This window comes from Chelon labrosus (genome assembly GCF_963514085.1).
Source record: "Chelon labrosus genome assembly, chromosome: 12".
Taxonomy (NCBI): Eukaryota; Metazoa; Chordata; class Actinopteri; order Mugiliformes; family Mugilidae; genus Chelon; species Chelon labrosus.
In genome coordinates this window covers 16,126,608-16,150,959 of record NC_140345.1, presented here as the reverse complement: position 1 = coordinate 16,150,959, position 24,352 = coordinate 16,126,608, and the positions used below count along the sequence as shown (strand labels likewise).

Below are 24,352 nucleotides of genomic sequence, written 5' to 3'. Positions count from 1 at the left end.
ATAACAAGAATGGATGTCAATGACATATTCACCCTTCTAACATAATGTTGTCATATGCAGCCTGGACAACCTCCAAATGTGATCAAGTCATCTTTGGTGCATTCACACCAGTAATTAGCAGTGACCACTTGTGATCAGATCAACCAAGATGCATCTAAATGCCAGAGGTGAACTTTACCACACAGTTCACATGCTGGATTGGATTTCAGTAATAGTAGTATAACTATTTTTATTATTTTTAATCATCATCTGATAATCATTATTAAATCAACTCATCTATAAACAGATCTGTGTTATTTGTTATGATTGCTTAGGGTAATTTAGGTACAGTTTTGTCAACTGTACAGCAATACACAAGACAGTTGGGAATGTGTCTACAACATATTCATTGCGTTGTTAAGAAAATAATAATAAAATGCTGCTTACTGATGCTGCCACAACACTATTCATATATTTAAAAGTCTTTTATGACACACAAAGTGGTGCAGTATTGTGTCACTATTTTGTATTATATTATCTGTAAATCCCTCCACATGTCATGACAAAGTAAGCTGTTATATGCCACATGTAACCTAGATCCACTTAATGAGAAACAAATCAGACACTGATCGACAGCCGTTGCTAATGCCGACTTTGAAAGGAGTAAGAACAGAAAACGAGTGTGAACGAGAGCGTTATATCCAGAAAAGGCCTTACCGATGCTACTGTGTAATTATTTTTAACTAACTAATAATGTTATGAGTCATTAAGCTGATAGGCGACAGAGCCCAAGAACAGCACCGAGTGGGGAGTTCTTTTCAGAGTGAGGAAGAACCTGTCAGGAAGAAAATCAATTAGCGTCCCTTTAAAGTGCTTTGGTCAATAAAATGAGATACGTCACAAAGATTTTGACAGAGTCAGCAGCAGGGCAATCGCTTCAATACTGTATGCAGATATATTGCCAAGGGAATACCAAGGGACTGCCAATTATTAATTGAGACTTAATTACAAAAAACACAAATAAAAATAATAATCTGAGATTAAAGAAGGTAACCGTATGTAAAGACTGAAACACTGAACTGAGGCAAAACTGAAAATACAACCATGTATCATCCCAATTAACACTTCAAGCTTGCTTTTAAATGTCACTAATATTCCTTGAGTATGTGCACACACAAGTATGCTCACTCGACATTTATTTATTTTTTGGAAACAAACAGAAGCTGAAAAGATCTTCACTTTGTGATACACAAAAACAAGTATTCAGTACATGAATGAATGGTACTGAGCTATAAACGTCATAAGTTAGTGGAAGTATCCATCCAGCTGCCTAAAACCATATAACTGGCAGAGCTTTTTACAGAAGCTTAAGGACACAACAGTAGATGAACTGAAATGACATGGAGCACATTCCTCTGAGTTTAACTGATTAAGCCCGCCACACATTACCATTTTTGGCAGCAAATTTCCCTCCCTGCAAGCAACAGTGTAGAGAGATTGAATATCACACACAAACTCAGATGTAGCAACAGAGCACAACCTCCTGCCAGTGATAATTCGCTAGAGGCTGAAATGACTAATGGACAATGGTACATTTAAAAACAGAACGGCACTCACACGCATCTACTCTCACACAAACAGATTGCAGTCCATCAACTGTGAGTGAAACTGTGGTTGGGAGGAAAAAAAAAAAGGCAGGATGACTCAAACACTAGGCAAGAAAAATATGATCTATGATATGACAGAGATAGGGAGAATGAAAAGTGAGTGAGACAGTGAAATATGACTCATAGATACTCCTAATATGACGAAGGCTCCGAGATGTGGCCAAGTATCAGCTGATATTGTTTGAGAGTGTGTGTGCACTGGGAGAGTGCAAGCACGTGGAAAGTTAACACTTTGCTGCCTTGTCACTTGACATTCCATTACGTTTTTGAGAGGCTGTTTACATGAACACATTGTGCTGCAACGCTTCCTTGCTCCCAGTCACGTGTACATGTGAAGATGTGGGTATTAGCAATCTAAGATCTGTCAGAACTAGTCGTGTCGTGCTCTCCAAGTCAAAAAGAAGTGTTTGGTATCTGATCTGAATGGACATGAGCAAGACTTGGAGGGAGGCGTGATATCGTTTACCTGTGGAGACAGCACTTTCAAACATTCTGATCCGGAAAACATTCAAAGGGCCACAGATAGCTGACTTACAAATGAAAAACAAAAGACTAAACAGTACACACAAAGAACGCCCCAGTCCAGAGTCAGAAATGTGTGAGAAGAAAATCTGAGCGTCCGACAAAAGCACCTCAGAATAGTGGCCAACTAATCAATCAGTGGGGTCAATATTTCTTGCAGACTAATGCCATTTTGAGACAATATGTTCAAGCTGATGCATTTACACATTTAAAGAGCAGACACGTCAGCAGGCAGCCTTTTCATCGTGTCTGCTGTGGAAAAATGTTAGCGCTGCCTTTTAAGTCAATTTTGTCATTCTAAGGGCAGAAGTCACTGGGTGCTGTGAACATGCCAATGCTCTATAAGTCACCTGATAGAAAACATGTTAATTGGTTGAAATAATCAACTTTTGACTAGGTAAAAAGTAAAAAAATTGTTACTCATAAATAGATTATTAAATCATTCGATGTGTCTTTTCTCTCCGTTGTACTTTCAGGTGCTGCCTTTCCACAATGCATCAAGTACATCTGATGTGATTTGCTCATCAAGGGAAGACAGAGCAGAAAGACTGAGAGAGAATAGATAGATTAGGGGGTTTGGTTGGGTTATAGTTAAAGTTGCAGTTCAGCTTTTGTGTAAAACACCAAATAACACCACTGGACTTCCATTCAGTTTCTCTGCTTTTTCATTCCTGGTGACTTGTTTCCTCTAAACACAGGACATTTGAGATGTTATGCATGTTATTGTCATCCGGTTAATAATGTCAGCATGTGGAAAATGAGTTCTTGGTTGTCTGGAAACATTTCCATAGTGATTTTGTCTGAAGTTGTTTTTATTCAGAAAGCACACACTGTCTTTTCGTGCATTCAAAGCTTAAAACTGTTTGGCGCAAGATTCGCAAGATGGAGAACTTAAGTCCCTGACCTGGAATAAGGCCATACACTTTCAAACCTGGATCTCAAGTCAACAGTGCTGCAAGTGAAGGACAGACGCAGGAGGTGGGAGGGACATAAAGATATGTTTACATCACCAAGTCCAGGATGAGTCATCAAATTGCTTTTCCGTTTTTCAGGAAATGACAAACTCACCACAAACTACTTTTTGATTATTACTGGGCCAGCTATTGAAATATAAGTGACAAGTAGTGCAGGTACAGCAAGACAAATCATGTAAAATCCCTATATAACATGTGTCTGTATGTGTGTAGAACAACCACAGTGACAAACATAAGAACAAACAGACTGTCTTCAGGTAAATTTGATCTCTGTTTGATTTTATTTTGGACTTAAAACTGAATGTGGGAAACCAGCTGATGTACTTTCCCATACTGGTGTACAAACACCATTTGTTTGAAGGAAAAAGAAAAACAAATACTACTTCGTCTCTTGAACAAATAGAGAATATGTGCAACGAAGTGAGGAAACTGTGGTAACTCAAACATAACCTCAGTCCTTTCAGAACACAGATAACCTTGAGGTTTGAGAGTAAACCCCAGATAAAAGCATGTCATTGATAAATATGATAAATTACAATCTTTTGGTTACAGAAAATATTGACTGACCACATATGTATTAGAAAAGGTTATATTCTTTCTAAAGACAAAAAGGGACAGTAAGGTGGCCAGTGAGACTCTATGAAAACTTATCACAACATAATAAATGAAAACTTTTGATTATTGTGAAGCTGTATGAGTGTTATGTGATGTGTGTGTGTGTGTGTGTGTGTGTGTGTGTGTGTGCAGATGTTTTTCTATGTTAGTGTTTTTGTGTGTGTGTGTGTGTGTGTGTGTGTGTGTGTGTGTGTGTGTGTGTATATGAGTGGTTTAAGGCAAGGAAGAAAGATTTAATCTAGAGGAAGCGTCAATAAGACAACAACGTGTTAGGAATTGCCACGAGTCATTATCCTCTCAAGTGCACACGAACACACATGCTCACACGACTACACAACTCAGTTTCAGCTGTTGCGAAGTTAATGAGTCATCTCCGCTTGTTTCCTGTTATTTAAAATGAGCCAATCCACAACATTAAATTTACTGACACACACACATATACACACACACAAACAAACACGCACACAGACAGGTAAGTAGGCAGAAAGGCTCCCCCCTCCTTTCACTCATTACTGAATTAAATGGTTTCTATACACAAACCAACAGGCAACATAAATAAACTGTGGAGACTAATTTAAAAGTGTTTTCGGGAATGTTGAGTTTTTATAAATGACATTTTAATGAGCTGAGTGACATAATCAACCTGATATTGAACATAATCGGATGTGCAAGATTATACTATTATCATTATTATTATTATATTATAGTCCTATCACAACTACTGAATGACTGGTATAGTTTATTTTTTAGTTCAGTGTCTTTTACTAGGTCAAACTGAAGTTTATGTGCAGATATTTATGAGGAAATAGTCTGCCCAGCAGTTGTGGAAAATATGCTTGTGAAACCTTGGGCAGAGCAGAGCTGCTGACTGGCAAGTTTGAACCACTCAGGTTTGTGTGTATGTGTGACAGACGTTCCCAGTGCATGCAATGACTAACGCTGTTTGCTGCACATGTTTTTGCTGTGGTTAAATATGGGTTTTAAACAAAAGACCGGCGGTCGAACGCACACACAAACACAACGCTTCGTTGACTTCACTTGCAAAATCATCAGCTGGAGGGAAAGAAGAGTAGAAAAGAGGAGGGAAATGTTGACAAGTCCCGCCAGCGTGTCAAGTTATCGCGGCTAACCTATCTCGCTCACTGTCCTCTTCCCGCCTCTTTCACCCTCCCTTTGTTCCCTCTCTTTTATCCCTCACAAGTCTGTTTTTTTTCTTTTCTTTTTGTTTCTTTCCATTGCCTGCAGGTAGCTACCGCTCCTTCCACCCACAGTTCCAGTGAAACATTAGCCCTGGCCGATACCTTAAACCCTTAAGTGTGTGTGTATGCGCGTGTGTCAACTCACGAAGGTATCTGCAACAACAAACAGAGCTGGAGACTGTCTGCACAAACACACACGCGCACACGCACACACACACACCACAGACTAGTCATGCTACTGATGCACATGTCCTGCCGTAACCCAGGCAGGTTTGATCCTTGTCACTCTTCGTGACTAATAGAGATGACTAACGCGTACACACACAGACGGGACGCAAACACAACTCTCTTGGAGCCGTTTGTTTGGAGAGAAACAGTTGCTACACTCAAGACACTGAGACACACACAAAGTTTATCATCAACACATTATATCAACAGTCGCAGCGTCACTCTGGCGGCAAATTGCAACACACTACAAACACGAAAAGGTGCCCGTAATACTAAGAAGCCTAAGCAAGCAATTTGATTGTTTTGCGAAAAGGAGTCCATTGTTACTTTCCCAGAACAAAGTCTCTGGTCAAGTCACATTAAGCAAGCCAAATGATAGATAAAGTAGAAAGGGAAAGAGTAGTCCTTCACAAGTAGGAATACATACAATAAATGTAATGTTAGTTGTAGGGATGTCCCGATCAAGTTTTTTTGCCTCCTGATACAATACAGATCTTTTAATGTTCAGCAAAAAATTGATTTGAGTCCCAATCCTATCTTAAATAAACAAAATTTCCTCCCCCGGAAATTAATAAAAGCTTTTCTTATCTTACTTGTATTCTCCCAGTCCAAGTGTGCACTGTGTGACTGTATTAAATCCAATAATGTCTAAGTTAATGTTGCATCAAAAGGGTAGTTCGTACCTTGGCTCCAGAAGCTCCAACAAATGGTAAAAACCTTTGTTCTCTTCTACAGAAATGGACTGGTCATCCAACGCCATAAACTCTGTAACCCCCTCTGTAATATTTTTCACCTTGACTCAACGTTCAGTGGTGGCTGTTGTTTCAGGGCAGCATTTGCCGTAGTATATGCAGTATATTCCATTTTTTTTGCTTTTTGGTGGCAAATCATGTTTAGTCACATTTTGGTTCATCTTCCTCTCGTTTTGGCAGCTTTGACACTAGCCAACAGTGGTGGTACTGATGGGGACATTCCTAGTTAGTGGCACCCTTTACATTAGAACATGCCATCATTATGGTGTACTGCTGTCATGTTTTGGTGTCAGACCCTGTCGACTGTGGGTTCACAAGGCCCATTTAACAAGATGTTACATGTGAGAGACACAGACTTATCATTATATTTATTAGTTACTAGTTAATATGGTGCAAACTAGAAGAGAGAGAGCTCTGAATCAACAACTTTTCTGAATACAATGTACTTAATCTCTCTGAATCACCAGGATGATTCAATGAGTTTATGTTTAATGATGGCAGTTTGTAGATAACAGCTAGTGTCTATAAAGCTTGACTAATACAGTGTCCTGAAAAGTCCTGTGACTACATAGAGTCATATAGTATCTGTCTCTGTTTCCATTAGGGTGTATGCACTACTAATTTAAGAATAAAATTCTTTCTGCGCAGAGGGCTGTATTATTTTGTAGCCTTACAGATTTATGAGTTATGACAAAGGTCAGGGTCATTACATTAGCAAGGGTTAACACAACCAATAAAGGCAAAAAGAAAGGAATAACTGAATCACTGAAGCAATGGATTGCAGCACGACAGAATGGTAACTAAAAGCTCAACTGCATACTGACTTAGATTGCTAGGTTCCTATAGGTCATGTTATAGGTCAACAGTCATTGTATGAGTCAGTTGCTGGGATCACACAGATTGATCACCTGTTAACATATTCAATTCCTTTGGGAATACAACTGTAAAAACTGGGGTTAGGGTTAGGGGAAGCTGGAGCTTTATTATTCTGAATAATAAAGTACTGTTGTACACTCCCATTTTAAAGTTTCAGCATTATTGTTGCGTCGCATCTTATCTCTGTCTTCAAAACGGAAAGTAGATTAAATACTTATACAGAATGACAGGAGTTGACAGGCACGGGAGTGAGTGTGTCTCCTTGGGAAAAGTCCCTGTGCCCTGACACTGAGAGGGTTTTCAGAGGTCAGGAACATATAACCACCAGGGAACCTAACCTATCAACCTGAGAGAAACCCTAGAAGGCCTGAGGGCCACTCAATGCCCAGCCTTAACCTATCATTAATCCCTGTCTGGTTGCATGATTTACCCCACCCTACCCTTTTTCTTATACTCAGCTCTTCTCAACTAACCCTAAAATTCAACATTAATCCGGGGCAGATTCTGCTCTGCCCACATGCTCAACCACCCCCAACTCATAACTATTCTCTTTTGCCGTTTCATCTTTGGCCCTTGTGGTTCACACGCAATTAATGCTTGAGTAGTTCAGGGAAAATCAGCCAAAACATTATAGGGAACTACAAAACAACTGTGGAAAATCCACTGACCACATCCACTCACTTTGTAATAGATTTATTCCACCATAACAGGATTTTCTCTATACATCATGGCATAAAGACTGAGCTTCATTATGTGATTTTAATTGATAGAAGGACAGAAAAGAGGAAAAATATGGTGTAAGCTGACAGACAAGAACAAATGAACCATGTAATTGAAATAATTATTCTACTGATTGTTGAAAGAAAGTGAAAGAATATAATATAGGTATAATTATGTTATCCAAGGGGAGGTATGTTTAATTCCGTTTTTCTCTGTGGAAGTGGATGATTTCAGTGACTTGTTCTATATACAAAAATCTCTAGTGGGAAGTATTTTGACATTAAACCTTTGAGAGACCAATAACACTCAACAAATTTTGCAGTGTGGGACTAACTCAAAAAAAATGTATGGTCAACTGTGAAAAATTTTGCTTGCTGTTAAATGCTGACAATTTTACTCAGTCTTTGGTTGTGCCTGTTTGCACAGAATCATTTAAAAGCCTCATGCACAAATGAAACAAATTACACTAAAATCTACTCATACGAAACAAACAAAACAGAAAGAGCAACCTGTCACCTAGTTTTAAAAAATGACACGAGGAAATCATTCCATAATTGAGTTCAAGATCTTCAGTAGAGAGATGTGATGTGTGGCGCGTGTGTGTATGCCGTTTGTTTACTGATAAAGAAGGCTGGAAGAGCGTGACCCCGCGTGACCTCTGCGGTGTTTCTGGAATTAAGCTGTTTGTTAAGAGAAATACATTTATCTCCTGCTTATTCTGTCATTCAGATAAGCTCTAACCTCACATACACCTACACAAGGCGCCCGCCACTATCTTTCAAGAGAAGTCTGTAAGCTAACAAAGTCACAACAAGAATTAGCATTTGTCACCCATAGGTCTGACTCTTACTCTTACAAAATACATGGTACGTGGCGTGTTGTTTTTAATTAAACTTTTTGCTGTTGATGTCATTTTCACATATACAAGTTGTCCAGTCTGACAAAGTGTGGATTATAAGATTGTTGCTCAAATGTAATCAAGTTAACTTATTACAGTCTTACGTCTAACAGCTACTACATACAGCACCAAACACACACTTGAGATACCTTGTCTTTCACTATCCCCTTCTATTTGTCTCTCTCTGTTGTGTTTTTTTTTTTCTGTTTCTGAAAGCCACATATCTCTATACTAGGTTCTTTATGAAGATAACTTTACGATAAAAAGAAATGTATGTTATACACAGAGCTCTCTCGCTCTCTCTCTCTCTCTCACACACACACACATGCACAGAGTGTGTTTTTTGGCTTGTCTGAAGTCCTGGCCCCTCTCCCAGACCCTGAACTGCACCCCAGCCATTACTACTGCAGCCAAATGGGTCAGACCAGGAGATGTTGATTTCACACAACTGACATCACCCGTTTGTGTATGAATGCATGTTTATGCCAGCAAGCCAGAAATGGAGCAACCATGCACACTAGCACACACACAACTCACACAAAAGGCAGTTTATGGCATGTATGAGGAATAATTGAGGATCAGATCAGTGTTAGTATGTTTGAATTACTACTGAAAGGAAAAAAGAAAAAAAAAACAACAACAACAACACGGAGACAGCAACAGAATCATAGAGACCACTGTTGGCAATGTTGCATATACACACATGAACAAATAAGCATCTGAGTCAGCATTATAACTTCTTGATTTGAGTATAAACTTCCTGAAAAAAACAAACAAACAAAAAAACCAGACAGGATTTTCTGTCTGGCGCTAGTCATAAACAAAAACACAAACTAATTTGATATATTAATTTGGCTCTGATGTCTATGTTGACAAAATGTGAGATTTTAAGGTAGCATTACTGCTACCTGTAAAAGTTGAAGCCACATTGTTGGATTTAATGGTTTATTCAAGTTAAATGTCCATTTTTCATTTGATATATTTTACACTTAAAAACAGCTCAGAGTCTTTTCTCATTGATAGGATGCAGTGCCTTTAGCAAAGCTTGGTTTATTGTTCTTCACACCATGGCGAGTGGAACCGAGCGCTTACTTTCACAGTTACTTTCACTGAAATCACTGCAGCACAGGAGACAGAGAAGACATCCCAGTCTGACATCTTATAGGAGCTTGAACAAGGTAGATCTTTCTGTGTTTGTTCGGCTGCTGAGTCACGTGAACAAGGAAATGCATTTTAGTCCAGTCACAGCCATTATGGTCTGCGTTGCTGCGACATGTAGTTACATTTCTGGGGAGGTGCACAACAGGTTGCGGCATAGGGTCCGGAGTTACGCCATATCTAAACTGCCAAAGTAATTTATTGATATTACAGTTACTGTTTGAAAAGGAATGAATTCAAAAATGTTCTGAATGCTCCATTGATCTGAATAAATATCAGTGCCCAGATTTATATTTTATATTTAAGACTGTTTGAATGTGACCTACAAGTAAGGACTTATATAAATTCTATGGATTGCTGCAGTACACAGATCTCATCCGCTTAGAGCAAACTCTGTATGTGAACATACAGAAATTAAGACTAGAATTTATACTGTATGTGGGAACCAAGACAACATAATTCAACATACACTACTGTTGCTGCATTTAGCAACTATTACAATGTGTGAACCTATGTCCATTCAGAAATTTGACTTGTTTCTAAAATAATGTAGTTACTCGTTACTCTCCCTCACAGTCTCTGCAAGTCTCTTACCTATTACATAATTAAATAAAGCAGGAACATCTTATATTGTACTCATCTTATAAAAATGTATGGTGCCATCTAATTCTAGAAATAACAGGAGGTTATCATCTGCCAACACTAGTAACATGCTTAAATACACCACTGCACGCATAAAAATATTTCTTATTAATCGTAGAATAATGCCCAGAGATTCAAGTCAGAAATATAACACAAACTCATTTTCATATGAATCCCTTCATAGCGTCTTATGATAGCATCATTTCTATGTTTATTCACCAGTCTGACATGCACTGCCACTATTAATCATACTCAAAGTGTATGACTGATTATCCCCCATACAGTAAAAGATTATGTTTGCATTTCCTGGCAATGTCAGAGGTCAAATCTGTGTATTATGTAGCTATATTTAATCCCTATCAAGAATTTACATGTGTTAGCTTTTACATCTGTGTACGTAGATTACTATATACATACATACATATATATGAATATTCCATCAAGCTATTAATTCTATGTTTGAAATGTTTTACCTTGAAAAATTATGAATCATTATTAAAGCCAGAGATTGAGAAAATATATATCAATGATGCGGTTTTTGTGACAGCCATAATAATTACATCTACATTTACCTGAATGAGTGCTGTTTAAAGTCCAGCAAATTCAGTCACCGTTTGTGATATTGAGTTTCAAAGGTTGTCAGATTAACAGAGACCTTCCCCAAACATATATAAATGAGCTGCCATAAGAAATCCAACACACGAGCACCCACCCATGCACAGCACATATGGTACACATCTGATACAAGAGATCTTATTTAGACCAGTGTATCCTGATGAGGACAATAGCAACTGATGCAGTGAGTCGGAGGCACACTGTAAGTGTGCGACTATTTTATTGATTTGAGTCAACAGAGGAAGGAATTCACTCAAGAATGTGTCCAAGTGAACAAGGAACTTCACTTTTTTTTTTTCAAAAAACAGTTAATGTAGCCATACAAATAATGTACACGCATGCACACTCACTCACAGACACTAGAGACACTTTTGTGAGATCCAAACAATAACATAAAAGATTTAGACTTAAATTAAAACAGCAGCATCAGTCCATCAGGAGTTGATATAATGCCTTACCTCTCTTTGAGGAAGTCTACCACTCTTTTGAAGTCATCAATGCAATACTCTCTCTTCATGTCCATCAGTACGCTGTCTGAGGCTGATTGCACAGGAACGTGAAGGAAGGCATAGACCCGTGGATGATTCAAAATCTTCGCCATCTCCTAGTTAGACACAGATGGAAGACGCATGGTGAGAAAAATATAATAAAATAAAGGTAAGATGTCTATATGTCATTGAATTCAAACTAGTACTCACAAATCTGCATAAATCTCATTGGGATTTGTGTGGAAACGAAAATACAATAACAGGCAATGACAGTGGACAAACCTAGGATAATACATTAGATATTACTAACAAGTAATGTCCATTAGGCAATGATTTGAGGCCTCACTACTACGGAGAGAACATTGATGGAAAAACATTATAAGAATTTTTTCATTAATTCTGCACAAAAGAGACTCAGAGTATCATGATACAAGATGTTGGAGAAAATGTTGAGTAGAAAACGCAGATAATTCTCATGTCTTCTGGTGATTACTCCTTAATCACCCTTTACTGGTAGGAGATAAAGAAATGCATGGAGAAAATTTTGAAGGTGGAAGTTCCTTTTTTGATAGTACAGTACAGTGTGATGGAAAAGTTTACTTTGTCCCTCAGGGTGGATATATTCTGGAAAACATGGAATGCTTGTGTACAAATCTCTACTGACTGAATGGGATAGGGTGTGTCGCTTGTAGAGTATCCTGGTTCAGTACGGATATCTACACTGTTTTCGGTAAATGTGTCTGTTTGTTGTTTTTTTACTCAATATTTTGTTGTAATAAAAAATGACAATTGAAAAAAAGAAGCCGGGATTTCAAAGTCTATCGTGATTTTTATGTGACTTTAGATTTTCGTCAACTGAAACGCACTAAGGAGGGAAGGGGCAAAGAGTCACCGGCTCCAGTGAATGATAAAGGCCAGCAATGAATAAAATGAAGATTCCATTAACATTCCTACCTTTTTCGTATACTCTTTTCACTCCAGACCTTCTACAATAAACTACCTCTTTCTCTTTTTTTATTTGATTTCTCCTTTTATATTGAGAAAATAAAAGAAGCTCAGAGAATTCATCGTGTACCCAGTAGATCTAAGGACCAAAGAGTCAAGGTTGCTCCAGCAGGGGCCCTTTATAACTGTCAAGTCAAGAGCTTTAACTGAAGCAAGCATTGCAAAATGGTAAGGGGGAAAAAACAAGAACGTGCACAAGTCTGTAATTAACTCAGTAAGGTTTATGGTCACTGGGCTCTTCTCTGTGTTTTAAAAGAAACGTATCCAAATCCTTAAAGATACATTGTGTTCAAGAGTTCCTACAATACCAAAAACAAGTGTTCTGTACTTAAAGGCTTTCAAACATTATATTGAGAAATCTGTTCAGATTGTAGATTATTGACAAGATAATAAAGATACTTAGTTTCATCCAAAATGATAACCAACGGTTTCACTGCATTTTAACACACTGCATTAATTGGTGGGGTTGGCAAGTTTTTTTTTTTTTTAAATCTTTCTTTCCTTTTTGCTTTAATTTCGTCAGTAAAAGACCTGGAAAGGCCACAGATGTTAGATTTTTCTGATGGACATAATCAGGATGCTATCATTACCATGCTAATCACCTCAAGACGGAGAGAAAGAAAAAGAGAGGGGAGGAAGAAATGATTTAATGATTTCCTACAAGAATTTGCTGATTGCAGTCCGTCTTCCCAATTAAGATCTATTGTAGAATGTTCTCCCTTTCATATGCAGACATTAAAGCGTGCGTGTATGAACACACACACACACACATCTCAGTTGCAGCACCACAGGGGGTTGACCGCTGGAAGCAAAGAAATTAGAAAAATTTAATTTGGTTGGAAAATGGAGCCTGATTGGTGACAGAAATCAAGTAACTGCTTGTGCGTGTGTATGGGAGAGAAAAAAGAGTGAAGGAAAAGCTTGAAACGTAACATGGATTTTATTATATTTTAAATATTTTGAGGTGAATTACGCTCTGCTTTTCTCCATGTATAAGCTTTTTTGTATATACTTTAAATTTCTGATGTGAAGCCTTTTAGAGTCTGGAACTATACAGTTGCAGTAAAGGAAAGTAACAAAGTTAAAAAGCAATAGACAAAGCATAATGGAGAAAAAAGTGACTCAGGGAACACAGAAAAAAAACACTAAATATAATATGGTCTGTGTACTTTTAACAAAACAGATCATGGTTTTATTCTGCATGTGTCTTTCCAAATTGCCACATTAATGCTTCTCACACTTTTAATATTTCCCCAAAAATTATGTAGAAGATTACACTTGCCATAAATAACACAGTTTAAATTTTAATTGAGTAAGGTTTGACTGAAGACAGCAGGTTAAAGCACGTACACTGAGATAGGGCTACGCTTAAGTTTTTTTTAAACACAACCACTAAACTGTATATAGTGCCAAAAGGAACAGTTGTGAGATTTCCATGTTTTTCCAAGACTGTGATTTGTTAAGTATACATGAAAGTCTTAGTAAATGACTGTACAAAGTATTGCTACTGCTGAATTTAATTCTGAACATAAAATTTGAATAATATATTATATGAAAATATTCAGGTAAAGAAAGGTAAGATAAGTATGGATTGTACATTGTACATGATGAGAGACAAAATGGATGCAGTCAAACGAAAAAAGGAATGGCATTGGTTACATATGACAGGTGTTCATATTTTGTCTGATAATGGCAACTATCAAGACACTTTCAAGGATGTAGCCATGGTATTTGCTGGCTGTGCCTGGTTTTCGGTACAGGTTTAACCTCTTGGCTGCACGAGGATGTGAGCTCCACCGAACCCAGTCCTCTGAAACAGGAATTGGGTACCGCCCAGCCCTTCCAATCAAAGGTCATTTCTGGTGTTTAACTTTTCGGTAAGTTCAGAAAAATTCACTGGCACTTTATTGCCATTGTGGATATGTTGCTCTAAGACAGCAAGAAGAAACAACATTCTTCATTTATTCCCCTGATGACAAACTATGCTAACTACCAAGAATGGCGACCATCAAGATTGCACCGCTACAAGGTAGTCATTCTGTTGGTAGGGTACAAAACGCTGGGAGCTGCCTGGCTGCAAATGTGCTTGCTCCGGCAGCACATATGATAAATTGGAATCGATACAGAGAAGATTAGCATGGCCCCTGCACAAGGATGACACGCAAATTCGTGAAGCGTTTCCACATTTTGTCGTACCACCTGTTTCAGCGTGGTTCTTAATCAATTGTTTCCAACTTCACCTACTCAAACACAAGATATGTAGTCAAACTCTATTCTTCTGAGACAGCTGATTTTAGATCCCCCTGCTGGTTGACAGACATACATGGTAGAAGAACAAACTCATTTTCCAAATGTTCACAAAATATTTCATTCACGCAGACACAGGAAGAACATGTAAAACCTCACACAGTCAGCCTTCAAACCCAGAACCTCCTTGCTGTGAGGCATCAGTGCTAACCACCACACCACCGTGCCGTCCAATGGCAAGATTTGACACGCACAAAAGAATGGCTCCTACCAGATCTCATTCAGTAGACAGATGTTCATATTTTGTCTGATAATGGCAACTATCAAGACACTATCAAGGATGTAGCCATGGTATTTGCTGGCTTAGTCTGGTGCCCGAACAAGGACGTGAGCTCCACCCACCCCGGTCCTCTCAAACAGGAATTGGGTACCGCCCAGCCCTTCCAATCAAAGGTAATTTCTGGTGTTTAACTTTTTGGTAAGTTCAGAAAAATTCACTGGCACTTTATTGCCATTGTGGATATGTTGCTCTGAGACAGCAAGAAGAAACAACAAACATTCTTCATTTATTCCCCTGATGACAAACTATGCTAACTACCAAGAATGGCGACCATCAAGATTGCATCGCTACAAGGTAGTCATTCTCCTGGTAGGGTACAAAACGCTGGGAGCTGCCTGGCTGCAAATGCGCTTGCTCCGCCAGCACATATGCTAAATTGGAATCGATACAGAGAAGATTAGCATGGCCCCTACACAAGGATGACACGCAAATTTGTGAAGCGTTTCCGCATTTTGTTGTACCATCTGTTCCAGCGTGGTTCTTAATCAATTGTTTGCAACTTCACAGCGTCAAATAATATAACTTTCATAAAAAAAAAGTTAATATTGGACGCCCATGTATAAATACAATATTGCCATGTAAAACACTGCAATAATATACTGAACCCCATACCCGCCAGTGCATATGTGCAATTTCAATGTCACTCTGTATTGTGCTGTAACATCATCAAGTGACTATGCTTGAGCTTGACAAAAATGACCAAAATATTTTCCTTAAAAAAAATCAATAATTGTGCAACAAGTAAACTTAAAATTATAACTAAACCCTAACTCATGAAACAAGTATGTAAATAAATGTGGGTTCCACAGTTGTAGGTTACGTTTCAGTCAGTGGAAACTCTAAACCTGTTTAGTCAAGTTTATTATTCATCTCTGGGTACTGGAGGTTTTTGTCCTCCAGTATCCAGAAAACAAACAGATAAAGCCACAATAAATTGCACAACAGAGATTACTGCTGAGCCGCCCTGCAATAATACAGAAAGCCCAATTCATTGCAGAAAGTCAAGTTATAATAAATAACTTTCACTGTAGTGAAGTGGTGGACCCTTCACACAATGCTACATCTGGCCTCTAAAGTGATAAGCCTTGTAAAGGCAACATTAAAATAAAATGTTTGTTTCCCAATACAGCAGGTGTGTTTGTGTAGTTATGACTTCGTTACAGGTATTTGGTAGTACCTCAGCCTTTCTGAGGCCCATCGAAGATGAGATAAAAAGAGAACAGTCACACTTTTTATGATAAGAAATTGGGAGAGTGAAAAAATTAAGACAAAAACAAGGAAATAGATAAAATGTTTAAACAATTACAGGTTATGTCCAGTTCTACATAACTATTGTACAACTACTGCTGTATTTAATTTGTTACTTTTTGTATTTATTTAATGTGTACGTTTCCTTGTCTTATGTGCACTGTCCTTGATACTTTATGTTGCTGCAACACTGCAAATTTCCTCACTGTGGCATAAATTAAAGGATTATCTTATCTTAATTACTCAGATAATTACACAGTGAAAGACATAATAAATCAGAGCAATTTTTCTGGTGGATGCATTTTCAGGACAAAAATGTTTGGATTTTTGTTTGCAGTGATAACGATGAGAAAATGTCAAGTCAAATAATTATTTGCTTGCAATGTTGTTGGAGTCATTGAACACAAAGAACAAACTGGAGAGTGAGTGTGAATGGCATATCTGATGCATCTTGGTCAAAATGAGATGAGCTTGGGCTAGGTGTTTAATGGACAACAGCTATTTCATTTATCTTAGCCTGACTGATTACTATACACAAAGAGGCTACTTTCACACCTCATTTACTGTTTCTTCGAGCATGGTCGTTTCAATCACACACACAGGCTTGCAAAGGCACAGGCACCGTTATCTGAACGTGCACACACCTTATATGATCAGACGCCCTCTTTATTGTGGATGGACAGAAAGATGGGAATGCTAAGTTAAAACATTTAAAGCCTGATCAGGGGAAAAAAACAGTTAAATGAAAAACAAAAAAGTAGCATTGTTAGAGACATTTTACCTGCAGCTACTCAAAAAGGAACCACTGACAGCACAATGCAATCAACAAAAGTGTCAGAGAGAAGTGGCCCATGAGAGGCGATTGGACCTTTAACTGCTCCAATCAGCAAATGGCGCTATGAGGCCGTCTACATCTGTCAAGAAAAAATGGCTGCATGTAGGAAGAAATTGTGTGCTCTTGTGTGACAGAAAGAGACAGAGCAAAAGCGTTGATCTGTGAGTATGTGTGAGAGAGGGTGATCTTTAACTGGGTAGTGGAGAAGTTACTTGGCCTTTTCAGTGTCAATCACAGCTATTCAGGGGGCTGCTGTTATATAAGTGCTGGTGTCTATCAGGAGAAAAGACAGCTGGATATCATTTGGCCTTTACTTAAGATGAAAGATAAATATACTTGGGAGATTTGGTGTTCATCATCGCCAATTGTTTTGCTGTGATTATCATCATGAGGAAAATTGGAGAAAAGAGGCAAAAGAAGGGGAGATGGATGGATAATTAGGAGAAGAAAAGGAAGAATTTTAAGGTACGGAAAGATTTAAAAAACACAGTAGCAACAAGAATATGAAGAATTAAAGAAAAGAAAGGAAAGAAGAGGCAAGACAACATCAAGAAAAACTAAAAAGAAAACTTTCAAAGGCTTTTAAAAATAACCCATTTACTTTCTGGAAAGTCTACCTGCCAGGTCTTGGGCTAATAATTAATATGAGTATATTGAAACAGTAAAAACAGGAGCAGAAAAAAAGAAAAAACAAAGTGTGGGGCAGAAGTGAAAAGGACAGTTAAGAGGGGCAGGCAGGGAAGAGGAATAAAGGAGGGGAGAGAAGGAGGAGAAAGGAGAAAGGGTAAATAGGGGACAAGAGCAACAAAAGATGATGTAAGTTGAAGAAGACCATGCTTATCTGTCTTTATGTAGGTTAATTGACTGAGGATTTAAAGTCAGTAAGATATAATTTAATTCAATGCATAGAGATTAACAATAAAAGGGCTGGTAACATATGAAATTATTCTTAACATCCTCACACACAAATCGAGCGAGTGTGTCTTTCTAGTATATTTCTAATTATCAGTTAATTGTTATTCCCTATCATTAGGAGGGTGGTTTTTTAATTGTAATGTAGCCAAGCAGAAAGCCTACCTATACATGTGGGGGACAATTAGCCACCTCCATTAACCCCTGGTTAATTACATCCTCTATTGCTGCTTCCCACAGCACTTTTCCCAGTCCTTCGTACCCCTCGTCTCTATCCCCAAGCCTTTACCCCCTCCTTTTTTACTTTTTAAATTGATCTGCCCTCATTTTATCTATCTTCAATCTCAGCCATCTTTGATTGTCTGATTCAAAATGATCAGTTGTGAACTTAATCAGATATTATTAAGCACTAAAACTGTAGTTCCATTTTATTTTTCTAGGTTACCATTACCCTATTTTTGCCCTAATTGTGCTTGCACTCTTCATTAATAGTTTTTCTCCTGTACCTTCTCCAAACAATCTTCGTGAGATTGGGAATAATAAAAAGCAAAAAGTGATGCCTATGTCCTACACTCAAATAAACAAACAAAATAGAATCAAACTTTTCTCTATAACGTCACTATCAGCCAATCTAGGTTAGCAACTTGTTCATAGGGTCTTATTTAATTCATCTAGCCCTTTCATTGAAGCACACATTCAGATGACACTGCGTCTCAAGTTTCCAACAGAACATTGACAAATTAGACAGATTGTGATGTGCGCTAACTAAAAGTGCCAGAAGGCATCGCTATTCTAACCAAAGACAGGTTTCCTCACCATAAAATCATGGCTAGACTGTTATCTTGTAAGTGAGCAGTGCATTCAAAAAGTTTTGTTATTAAGTAGACCAAAAGTGGCCACACCATCACATAATAATACAAGATTTGGAAGGAAACTTCACCACAGATATAGAATTTACTAAAGTAAAAATAAATAAATAAATAAAATAAAATAAAATAAAAAGGATTTTGGACACACTCAGTGATTGGGTCATTAGAGCAGCATTCATTAGAGAAAGGGGACAGGGCCAAACAGTCCCCCCTTAACGACATGTCAGTATCTAGCCATTAACAGACAATAGTCATGCAAGTATCTAGTCTTTAACGGACAATAGTCAAGCTAGTTTCGGATGGGTTACACCAACAGAAGTTCCTATTTAAACCTCGACTCCCCACCAGTCCTTTAGAAATGAAGAAGCCTTCTTGGATGAGTGGCAAAACATCTTCAAGAAACTCTACAAGTCCAGTTGCTTTTCTTTAACACTTTTGAATATACCATGATCTGGATTACTGAGAACCTTCACAGACAGCCAATGATTGAGTGTTTGCTATTGCTGGTAAAGTGCTTTGGAAAATTGACTGTGGTCCTGGACCTTCCGTTGCTGATGTCGACAATGTCTATTGTCAATTAATGGTGAAAAATGGGGACAATATGTTTGCGTCCAGAAAATCTGATTTAAAAGCAGTGTGTAGAATGGCAAAAACAGATTTAAATAATTCAAAATACTTACAGATGTGAAAAAATACAGAGGGGTAGAGAGAGAAAAATAGGGAAGAACAACACCCATTGTTCCATTAAAGAAGACAATAATGACTGATAAATGTGGGTTGCTAAGGAGGACACAATGGCCCTTAATTGACTCATTACGGAAAGAAGAGAATGAGCTAATGAGTGAAGAATGAGTGCTGCAGCTCAGCTGCTAGGTAAGCAAAAAAACAGAAAGACATTCGGTTATTCAAATCTAGGCAAAATAATATGGTTTGTCCACAGACAGGGATACAAACAAAATGGAGAAACTGAAAGGTCTGAAGTGATTCATTATTTTAGTTTTATTCATCGCTGATGTATTGTTATCTTTGATAGTACTCCTGGGTGAAATGACTGGCTTTTGTGTACATAAATCCATTACACTGTGGGAACTCATCTCTCTTTATGAGTCAGAAAATTCTTGTTAATTTTGATAAGAAAACCTTTGTGGGCCCATTTTTGTGGGCCCTACAAGGCTTTGAGGGTAAAAACCTTCAAGACGTGTCAACCAATCAACCAAGACTTGATTTTAGAGTAAAGGAACTTAGTTTGGATGGTTATGAGGGTTAGATGCTAGGGCTAGGCTTTTCTCTGCTACACAACTATTTAAGGGTTAAAAAAATGTGTGTGTGTTTAAGGCAAAAAGAGAGAGAGAGAAAAGAGAAAGACATAATCTTTATACTCTAAGCTGTGCATAGGTCAGATAGATGTGTGTCAGCACATCTATGTACTGTGCATACCTCTAGGTGTTCCAGGATATATGGTGGGTTGGTCATACCCAGCCTCAACATGGCGCCTTCTGGAATTTCTTCCACCAATCTCCATAGCAGTGTGGGTAGGTCTGTCCCTATGTCTCTGCCATAAGCTCCTGTGTCCTCACTGGTCAACCAGATCTCACACACTCCCTCTGGACAGAGATACAGACAAAGAAAATAAGAATTAAACAATGCCTTTTTTAACACATTTTGCACATGATATTTTACTTTATTGCTACCAAGAGTTTAAACATTTTCATATAACATGCACTCTAAATCTGACTTCTTTATTATTTCATTATAAAATCATCCTTTCAGATAGGCTTTTAGACAGAACATGCTATTAGATGTGTTTCACTGTGTGTTAACTTGTTTATGTGTTATATTACTGTTTATCTTGGTTTTTATTTATTTGATTGAGATGCATTTTGTGACTGTTGTCTGTAAAAAGGGCTACATAAATAATCCTGACCCTTCAATTACATACATATTTACTTTTCAAAAAAAATAATATTTCCCTGAGCAATAGATCCCAACAGGGCATTCTTTGCTGTGACTATAACTATTGTTACACTTAAGGGAATCTCACATTTACGCAACCTTAATGGAATTAAAAATAACCTCACCTATTATAGGTAATGAATGCAAAACCTGTAGGCTGAAACCTGGGGGAAATATGTGACTCAGACTTCTGTTTTGATGGTTTTTAAATTAAATTAAGCATTGTTTGTTGTGTAACGTTTCCCTTCATCTATTTTTCTTATAAAAAAAAGTTCACCCAGATTTTGCTATTATCAGAACATTCTTTAAATACTAAAACTGCATTAACAAATTATATATACACTCCCTGTCAAGTATTAAAAATACCCATCTTGCAAACATGCATGGCAGGAGTGAGAAGGTCACATGCATCATAGTGGTGATCTACCGGCTTCATGCTAAATTAGAGCGACGCTCAGCAGTCGAGCTTAATGATCTAACTGTCATTTGGCTATAGGTCTGGAAATGGTTGAGTGTCTGCTTAAGCTATGTGTTAAGACATATTACATCATACAGGCACACAAAAATACATTTGCACTTGCAGGGCCAAGAGTCTGTGTGAATGTGCACAGATATACACACACACACACAAAGAAAGAATCATTCTCATCATTATCATTAGCTGCGCAGAGACAGACAGAAAGATGCATGTGAGCGTTCGGATATCAAAAATTAGGTTTGGCTAATTGGACAGAGAGAGAGAGAGCGAAAGGGAGCGCGAGAGAGAGAGCGCGAGAGAGAGAGCGCGAGAGAGAGAGCGAGAGAGAGAGCGAGAGCGAGAGCGAGAGCGAGAGAGAGAGAGCGAGAGAGCGAGAGAGCGAGAGAGAGAGAGAGAGAGAGAGAGTTCTCAAATCTGCGCATGAGCCAGATAGATTAAAAATGACATAATTGTCCAAAGCTCATCATTGTTGACATTAAGGTCCATCCATTAATGATTTCTAGAGGCAGCCATGTTAAGAACTCCATCAATCACAGATGCTCAGATCACATCAGTGTAACACAAACACACAACACAAGAATCTTTTCAGATCGTCATGTCCATTTGCTTCAGTATGCACTTAATTTAAGGCATATTTCAACTTTAATACTCTATAAAAGCTTAGCACAGTACATTTTTGTATCATTTTATAACTCAGTTTATTTCATGATGTTTCATGTTTATTTTGTGTAATGTTGTCCACTGAATGACCTGGAGCTCAAGCTCAGTGCAGGAAGATGCCATTATGTGCTGGTCCGTAATAAAAGAGAATTTTTAGAAACAATAATACTATTATAACAGCTTTGGTTATCACATAATTTGTCAAATTGTTATATTTCAAGCAATCCTTTAAGGAAGATGGTGACGGAAAATTCCCAGGGCAGCTCATCTCAGCCTATTTGGGCTAAATGACACCATCTCACTGACAAGTCAAGGCCCTTTACTGCATGCCAGGAGTGAATGTGTTCCTACGTCCACCCCAACAGCAGTGGAGTTATTTTCCATGTAACAGTTCCGTCCCAGAATAATACTGGCCAAGTGGCTGGTTAATGCAAGGCCAGCCCTGCGTTAAATTGGCCTAAGAACTAAATTGGTTGCTTCCAAAACAGAATTTCTGTGATTCCAGTCACACAATACTGACAAGACAGTGATTATGTGAATTGTCAAATACCCCTTGTGATTCTTGTGTTTATTTTGTTTTCAGCAAGACGATGCTTGAGAGAGTTTGCAAAGGGCCACAATTACACACTGACCTTTGGGTAAACTACATAACCTGCCCAGTACTTCTCTCCTTTGGCAGGCTTCTCTTTTTTTTGTGTGTTAGCTGGGCCAATGGTGTTATTGTTGGCCAAAGGTGCAGAGAAACTAGCCATCAGGAAATGTCTGCTTGCTCTGATACAATATCCACAGCTGCTTCCCCTGGTTTGGGTTTATGTGCAGTCCAGAGTGAGGTAGTAATGGTGGCGGTCAGAAATGTGTCTCAGGTTTGTTAAGATTACTTTCAAAAACATCTTAGGTGAGATAAATGTATAAACCTTACAGTGTACGGATCATAAATGTTAGTTTGTGAGAATGAACTCTGTTTTTGACAGGTAAGACGCTAAAACCGCTGCAAAGTGGTGCTGTTCCAAAGCTGACCACAACCTTACTGATTCAATCATCCAAGCCGCAACACCTCTCATGACGTTGATATTCCACTCCATGATTACTGAGGGAGCATCAGGCCCTATCCACCTACAAACTCTGCCTTCATTTTTTTTCCCAGATGCCAAATTACTCAAAACTGACTTCAAAGTTAGTTCCTGCCACAGCTGGAGGACAACACAACTACATTGTGCTATGGACATGAAAACACATACAAAGTCACAGGGGGAATACAACACCAGTCTATTGTGACTAGTAAATTGGATGGATGGATGGACGGACGGACGGCCAAAAGTGGGAGAGACAAATTCCATCCAGCTTTGACCTGCGTGTGTTCACATTACAAACCTTTCGCCTAAGGCATTCTTTCCATGTTACTTTATGATGTAGTTTGATGTCACAACACTTAAAAACAAGGGTGGGCAGCAGGACAGTTTTCCTGAAAGCTATTAACATTCCCTCAACGTAGACACAGTGGTACAAAAAACAGCAGACATCTAAAGATATTAAAGGAAAAAAAAACAACAGCACTAGGGGATTTGGGCTTTCAGGGTTACAACTATAGCTAGACAGACAGAGAAAAGGAGCAGCACATGCACAAAAAGGAAACAGCTGTATGTGAAAGTTTCATTTGTCCTTGTCCAGGAATAACACCATCAGTACGTCTGACAAATGCCATACACGCATCAAACAATCATCGCTGCAGTTATCTGCCAAATACTTGTTTGCTGTATGTTTTTTTAGTTTCAGACCATCAGAATGAGGACATTTTAGTCAATTATCACACCTTCAAAGGTGCTATTGAAAGTCTAGCACACCCAAATGTCTTCAGAAAAAGAATGTAAGTCGGTTTAAGTGAAACATGACAGCGTGTGTATATTTATGTATGGTGGAAAGGCTGTCAGTGGTGAAGGAAAGAGTGAGACTATCTCCTGCCCAGTATAGATTTCTCATGACATGAGTTAACGAATAAAATGGTTTTGGTCTGTACTGGTTGTGTCAAAGAAAAGTGACAATCAAAGTATTACTTTAGAGGTCACTAGTTTCTGTTTCCATTACATCATACAAGAAGCTCAAATCAAATCCTAACAGATGTAAACATAAAAAAATACCACTGAAATCTATTATTTCATCACAAACATGATTGTTTTGATTCTGCAGGAGACGACAATATATCACTGCGCTGTTTACATGTATAATTTCCTAGGGCCCACAGTCCCCACTCTGCCTCTGGATACAAGAATGGGAAGAGTGGGAGGAGGAAACAGACGAGAGCTTTGAAGTGGTTATTTTGAAGCATGACAGAACAAATTGATTCAGGTGATTAGGAGCTTCAGTAAACGCCACTGTTGAAACAGTAAGAGGGTCTGCATCGATCAATGAGACACGAGCAGTGCAACATGACCACACATTCTCATGACATGCTTGTTGTTGTTTGTTTGTTCACAT

General features: G+C 38.3%; 1 protein-coding gene across 3 annotated transcripts in view; it reads right to left on the bottom strand.

Moving 5' to 3' along the window:
- cdkal1 (CDK5 regulatory subunit associated protein 1-like 1) overlaps positions 1-24,352 on the bottom strand; it is a 209,023-nt gene that overhangs the window by 67,998 nt on the left and 116,673 nt on the right. For all 3 annotated transcript variants that reach the window (XM_084557649.1, XM_084557650.1, XM_084557648.1), the window contains 2 exons: positions 20,227-20,393; positions 11,304-11,449 (listed from right to left, as the gene is read on the bottom strand). In XM_084557649.1, coding sequence (XP_084413775.1) covers positions 11,304-11,449; positions 20,227-20,393 — 313 coding nt within the window. The remainder of the gene's footprint in view (positions 1-11,303; positions 11,450-20,226; positions 20,394-24,352) is intronic.